The 7,421-nt window shown below is 28.2% G+C and overlaps 1 protein-coding gene across 1 annotated transcript; it reads right to left on the bottom strand.

Moving 5' to 3' along the window:
• Positions 1–1,204: 1,204 nt before the first annotated feature.
• Positions 1,205–6,591, bottom strand: LOC108472675 (probable WRKY transcription factor 13). The gene is made up of 3 exons (XM_017774229.2): positions 6,147–6,591; positions 5,808–6,026; positions 1,205–1,692 (listed from the first exon to the last, which is right to left on the bottom strand). Exons 1-3 carry the CDS (start codon positions 6,419–6,421, stop codon positions 1,518–1,520), a joined length of 669 nt encoding a protein of 222 aa, XP_017629718.1. The 5' UTR covers positions 6,422–6,591; the 3' UTR covers positions 1,205–1,517.
• Positions 6,592–7,421: the final 830 nt, after the last annotated feature.

Genomic DNA, 7,421 nt, shown 5'->3' on the forward strand with positions numbered 1-7,421 from the left:
TCTCTCTTATGTATTTCACTCAATGAAAAAATTTAGCTAGCTCTGATACCAATGATAAAACTTGAACTAATATAGATGAAAATGAAAATTGTACATTTTATTCCAAAGAAGCATTGCCTTTTATAGGCAATTACACCAACAAAAAACGTAATTACAAGGGTCATGGCTTACTTGACTAATCATGACTAACAACTTCCTATTTTGACGACAGCTAAAAAATAGGACAAATCATAACAACATAGTAACAAAATAACTAAAAGTAAAAATTATCTAACAAACTTTTGGAGTGAGACTATCCTTCTTCCATGATGCCATTGTTCTCCGATGATTAGACCATGTTTCGACCCAAATATCATCAATACATATTTTCCCTCCTAAACTCAAATTCAACCTCATTTTATCCAAAATTTATACTAAATGAAACAAAACTAAGATGAAAGTTTGAACCTTATATTATTTTATCTCAATTTTTAAAAGTAAGTGGATGAAATGACCTCTCTCTCTACTCCAATGAGCTTTTTGCCGTTTGGATTTGCCAGCAATTGACCCGAACTTTTGTTATCGGAGAAGTTTAACCAAAGATGAGAGAGAGAGAAGGGTTATTTGTTAAAAAAAGGGACACATTGACAATCAGATAAAGAGAATGATAAAGGAAGACAATAGAATATTGTTATATGGTTAAATTTATGAAAGAAAATAAATGAAATAGAGAGGAAAAGAAGAGAAAAGACGTCGAGATCTCATAAAACAAGTGAGAGTCAAAAATAGGTAGAAGCTTAATGAAAGATGGGAAAGATAATAAATTTAGGGATATTTATTTGTAAATCATCTAATGTCTTTTTCTTTCTTTTTTTTTTTGCTTATTAATAAAATGGTCACTAATTGTTATTCATTATTACGTAGGATTTATGTATAGAAATTTAATATTACATTAAGTACATCGCATCTAAAAACAATAAAAAGTAATTACAACTTTTCATGTTAATAATAATATTTTGAGTAATCCAAAAAATTGATAAACAATCCAATTTAAAAATTTTAAGCACAAGTCACGAAATACCTTAAAAATTAGTCCCAAACTAACGACTTAGCCAGCCAAAAAAAATTGATGCTCCTATTGCCCAAAGCGTCATTGCTTCGGTAGGTGATCAACAAAATCATCTCATCCAATTAAAAACAAAAATGAATAAATAAATAAAACTCGTTATTTTCATACAAACATAATGAAACCATCCTTAAAAATAAAGCTTAACAAAACCAGTGGATCTTAGGCATCAACATCATGTATTCAACAAAATTTACAGATTAAAAAGAAAAAAAGTTATTGTTCATTTGATGGTAGCAGAAAGCTTACATATATATATAAGGGCAAGAGGGTGGGGCAGAGGCCTGATTTTAGACAAGGAAAAGCTTATTTTCAATGTTCCTCAAAACTATATGAAAAAGGTTGATAGAGATGAAAGCAGATTGAAGAATATATTATATGGATGGATCGATGTTAAAGGAGTGGTGGGTTGCTACCAGAAGAAGTTGTTAAGCTGAGAGTCAGAAGGTTGGGAGTCGTCAAGATCGTGTGAGGGTGAATGTACGTGTCGCCCTTCATACGTTGTAATTACCATTCTTGGATCCTCGGCTAATCTCTCCACTCGTTTCTTCACCCGACAATTATCTTGCGTACACCGATAGTAGCTCCTGCATTGCCATTTGCATGCATTCATATGAGTTCTAGTTCCAAATTTCTAAAATTAAAATTTAATATTTAACGTGTTTTAATGCTACTAAATAATAGTGACCTTCAAAGATTGCATGTGAAACTAATTTGATTTGTTGATGCCATATGCACAGAATGTTAGTGAATCTACCATGGAAACTCTTATATAGGAGTTATTCCTATATTAAAAGTTAGATTGTATTTTACTCAAAATTTAGATAAATTAGTCCATGTATGTTTGACTAATGAGTAAATCAATAATTTCTATTAAAAAAATTATTCATTTATACCGTTAGAAATCGAAGTGGTTGATGAAATAACTAGACAGTTACACATGGCTCATCACGTATACCTCAAGTTTATGTATAAGTACTAATTTTTAACAGTAGAAATTAATGTAATTTTAACAGAAGGACTAATCTATTTATTTTTTTAATAAAAAAGACAAAATGAAATCTAACTAATGAGGAAAAAATAAGGATAGGGGATTTTACCTATCTTAGAGGCCTTAAGTACTTTAATTTTACATGGGTATAGGAATCATTAAGATTAATGTTAAAAGACTGACAAAAACATAGCATATAAGTGCAACTTTAATCCCAAATCTATTTTACATAGGAGTCTAGTTTTGTTTAAATGCAAGCCATTAGAACCAGAAAATATATATATATATATATATATATATATTTGTAGTTAGATTTATTCACGCGAAAGCATCTATTGTTCTTGGTTCTTAGAAAGTATCTATTTTGGAAGTGTCAGGAAATATGACAGATCATTATTTTCATAATAGCTTAATTGGGTGTGTACAAAAAGAAAGAGGGAAATAAAAGGTGGAATCAAGGAAACAATAATCACAATGTGAGTAATTAAGTAGTAGCTGTGAGAACATGAAAGCTGCATGAAGGTGGACAAGTTCACTTTGTGTTCATAATAATAAAATTAATCAAGTGCTTAATTATGATGATGCATCATTACAAATAAAATGGGGCTACCAACTTGGAGGATTAGGCCAGGGTCCTATTACCTCCATCCTCATTATTATTTTGTTTCAGAAATTTAAAATAAATTGTTGAAACAGTAATTATTGTTGTACTGTAAATATTAACAACGGAACTTTGGTTATAATCCAAAGCAAAATAGTATATTCAAAACCAATCATTAGGAAGGAAAAGTTATTTTAACTAGGATTCCTTTGCAATCCTTGCTTTAATCTTTTTTTTTCCCTTTTCACTAGTTAATTCTTTTCTATAATAAAGATGACAGAAAATAGAGCCCAATAAAGCTAATAGGTGCCTACTTTTCTAGCAATACTCTAAAAAAAAATGTAATATGGGTATGACATAATATAATAAAAGAAAATTCTCTAAAAATTAAAACATGGTATGATAAGATTATGCAAAAATATATATATATATTAGTAGTTATTTAATCATGAGTATTTTTATCATCAAATTATAAAAAATTACAATATGATTATTTAACTATTCAATTTTGTATTATTCTAATCACGTAACTATATTAAATTTTAGAGTGCTTCCATTTCTACATAACATGCTATGATAAGATTATGAAAAAATAGATTATATTAATAGTCATTCAATCATAATTATTTTATCATTCAATTATCAAAAGTTACAATATAATCACTTAATTATTTAAATTTATACTATTCTGGTCACTAAACTATATTAGATTTTAGAGTATTTTCATTTTTCGTTAGTCAATCGATGACCAGAAAAAAAGATAAAATTGAATAATTAAATTACCATTTTATAATTTTTCATAAGTAATAAAATAATCAATAATTAGGTGACTTCTACCCTAGTTTACTTTAAAAACAATTCTTTATAATACCACGTAAGAATATAAAACTAATACTTATCAATGAAATATTAGCGTCCAAATAGTTTTTAAAATTAAAAACATTAACTTTAAAATACCAAAAAGAAATACATAAGCTTAAAAAAAAACCACTAGAACTAAACTACTTGTTCTTAGCTCAATATTTTGGTAGGAAAATAGAAAATGCATGTCTAGCTTTATCTCAAAATTTGGTATGCCTAAATTCATTTTTTTTATATGTTATTGCATGCCCGACACATTTTGCTATAACAAAATCATCTGTATTGGATACATCTCCGGCTTTTGAACACTCCGAGTCTATGCTTCATAGGCTAAAACAGATGAAAGTTAAAAGATTCAAACTCTTGTAACAAGGGTCTAATTACAACATAACTTACTAAAACTCACCAATTACCAATGAAAACCATTCTCTATAAAATAAATTTTTTTTAAAAAAATGCCGAAATGTTAGTATTACATTTTAACCATAACCAAAGTAATTAAACATATGTTTCCTTGAGGATGTTTGTATCAATTATCAAAGAATTTTTTAAATTTTTATTTCTTTTTTTGGTAAAATCAAAATTGATGATAATAAACAGTTGAAAAAAAGAAAGAAAGAAAAAAACACTGATCCAGGACAATGAGAATAGAGGAAATTAAGCATGCTTTTTTGACTCAGCACATACTTCCCTCTTCAGTAAACAAATGATAGAATTATTAATATGATGTCTTTAGTCATTCAGAGTTAAATCATTGCCTTGGAAATTTTCTCAACTTTGTCGACAACAAATAAGTAAAATTCACTGTTTAGCTTAGCACCAGCTAAAAATGCTTAGATTTCATGCTACCATTTAATCTTTGAGTAAACTAAATTATTGGTACTAAATATTCATTTTTTCACTTAATTAAAAAATTTATAATTTGATTACTAAATTATTTAAAATTTTAATTGAGTTATTGGTATGTTAATTTAAAAAAAAAAGTTTCACTATCGAGCTCCAAGCAACAATTTAATAATTGGTATAGTGAATCAATATCCATCAATGAATAAAACATACCTTAGATCCAAGTCGCTCTGACAATTAGTGCTAGAGATGGGAGAAAAAACTGTTTGAATTTTAGTTCGCAAATTTGTGACTATCAAAATTGTTTCATAAAAAATCGAAACTGTAGAAGAGAACGGGAAAAAAAACTTTTGATTGGTTGAGATAGTGCAAACAAAGAAAACCATATAGCATCAATTTTAACAATCTAATGATTTAAATGAGAACATTTGACTAGTTCAGTGATCAAATTGTAACTTTTTTTAGTTAAGTGACCAAAACGAAAACTAACCCATAATTTAGTGACTAATGATGAATTTACCCTTTTATCTTTTATATATTTAGTTTTTGTGTCAATAAAAATTTAGTCTAGAAACTAGGAACTCAGCGTAAAACTATATATATATATATATATATATATACACCTCAACAAAGTAATATCTTTTATGCCAAACAGAAAATTATTCTAACGGGAAAAGACATTATAGTTTCATAAAAACTAGATTAATTTAAGCAACAAAACTACTGGCCCTCTACACAATATTTTGATTATCATGCATGTTAAAAGAGTTACGCATAGTGGTTCTTTGGAGCCAAATAATCTTCTTCATTAAAAAATATTTTTAATTATTATGTTTAACTTTTATCATCCTTATGATTGCCGCTTAATTTTCTCTTGATTCATAACATGAAATAGTGAGGCTTTATTACATGTATGAAGGCATAATATATTGTGGCATTGCCAAGTTGCTATATATCCCTAACTTTTTGGCATATTTTAAGATCTTGAAACTTCCTTTTTATGGTGCATTATAATTGATCAATTGTTGTATGCTTTATTCCCCCCCCCCCTTTTTTTTAATCTCCACATTGTGATTTTGTATCTTTTGAAGGTAATAATTTCTACTTTTAGTGTTTAAAATTTATCTATAGTAATCTTCATGATTAAAATCCCCTATAATTACCCTTTCAGATCTCATGCAATATTCAGGCCTGTAAAGCCTAAAAATCATGATCACAAGTATAATTACAAGACAGGAAAAAAGAGGAAGGAAACTAGCATGTGTATGGAGTACAACTAAGGCTAAAAACTTGATGTGAATATTAGTAACTTTTGATGAAGATTTATATTCGTTAAAAAGCATAAAAACAAAAAGAGAAAATTATTTTAAATCATTATATTTTTGAAAGTGTGATTAATTTACCTGGGATGCTGGGTGTTCTTTACTACTTTCTGCCCGTACTTTCTCCACTTGTATCCATCGTCCAACACATCCACCTCGCTCATGGTCTTGAAGCAAAACCTAGGTTCCCTTACCTTTCGTCTTGCTTTTATCCTTTTCATTTTCATTGCTGAAACCCCTAGATGATCATCTACACCATTTTTCTTGCTTCCCAAACACTCGTTTAACTCTCCCCATGCCCTAATACCAAATCAAACATAACCCATATGTTACTATTTCATTTTACATGCAAAGGAGGACAAAACACATAGTAACGAATAAAACCAATAATATTGAGTAAAAGACAAGCAATATTTTTACCATAAATTTGCACTAGATCTCTGCAAGGAAAGGAGACGGGGTCCCCCAAAATCAGAAGCAAGGTGTTCTCTATGCTTTGGAGAGGAGAGAGATGAGAGTAGGGTTTCAGTAGGAAGTGCATGATGATGATGAGGTGCTGCTATATTGAAGGCTTTGAGAGATTGATGGCAACCCAATGGAGGACATGAAGTGATGTTGTTGGGAGGAAAAGTAGAAAAGAAACCCATGGGAGTAGGCATCTCTTGTTGTTCCTCAAACAAGCCCTGGTTTTGCATGGCTTGGGAGGATTTGTTGAAGATGATGAGAAAGGAATTACTTTAGGTTTTGAATCCTTTTAGGGGAGAATAAATTTGGGTAGAAGTAGGGATTTTAAATGATCGGCTACAAATAGAAGCTGTCTAGATTAAAAGAACCGGAGGAAGGGTCTCTCTCAAACTTCTAGGATAGATACACAAATCAGAATTATATTTATATATACAAAGAGATTTTCCTTTTTTTTTTAAATTAGTAAGAAATGAAACTAGTAACTAGTAAGTAAACACCTTTAATGTGACCAACCACATTTCTGGTTTGGCTTTACTTTCTCTCTCTCTTATTTTTATTTTCTTAATTTTTTCGTTTTATGTATTTTAAAAACTAAAAGGATCTTCTAAATTTACTGCAATGAGAAAGGAAGGTGTTCCTTTAAAGAATATTGATTTTCATATTAAAAAATCAGGAATAATTAAATAAGTTAACGTAGATGTTGAAAAAAATATAAAAGTTACTTAAAAGAATCTTAGTTCTTTGTTAATATTAAATTTTTAACCAATCATCAATTTAACGAAGAAAATACATTTACTTTATTGAGGGTTAATTTATTATTGTAATTGAAAAGTGATTTTAAAAGAAATATAAAAAGAGTTTTTGAAATTTTGATAAAATTTACCTTTACTCTTAAAAATATTTTTGAAAAATAAAATGATAATTTTAGGCATGATATTATAAAGTAGAAGATTTAATGGAGAATAAAAATAGTAAATTTATTGAAAATACTTTTCAAAAACCAAAGTTAAAATTTTTAATTTTGACTTGGATTAAAATTCAATTTAAAATTAAGGTTTGGTTTGAAAAGCTCTTATTTATATTTTCTTTTTTGTTTGAAATAAAGGTTTGGATTGCTTTTCAACCTCAATTGTAAACAAAGTATAAGTAAGTTATATTATTTTAAAAGTGTTTTTATCTTTTATATTATTTTGAAGGTATTTTTATCTTTTATATAGAAATAAATATACA

The sequence above is a fragment of the Gossypium arboreum genome, chromosome 11 (genome assembly GCF_025698485.1).
Source record: "Gossypium arboreum isolate Shixiya-1 chromosome 11, ASM2569848v2, whole genome shotgun sequence".
NCBI lineage: Eukaryota > Viridiplantae > Streptophyta > Magnoliopsida > Malvales > Malvaceae > Gossypium > Gossypium arboreum.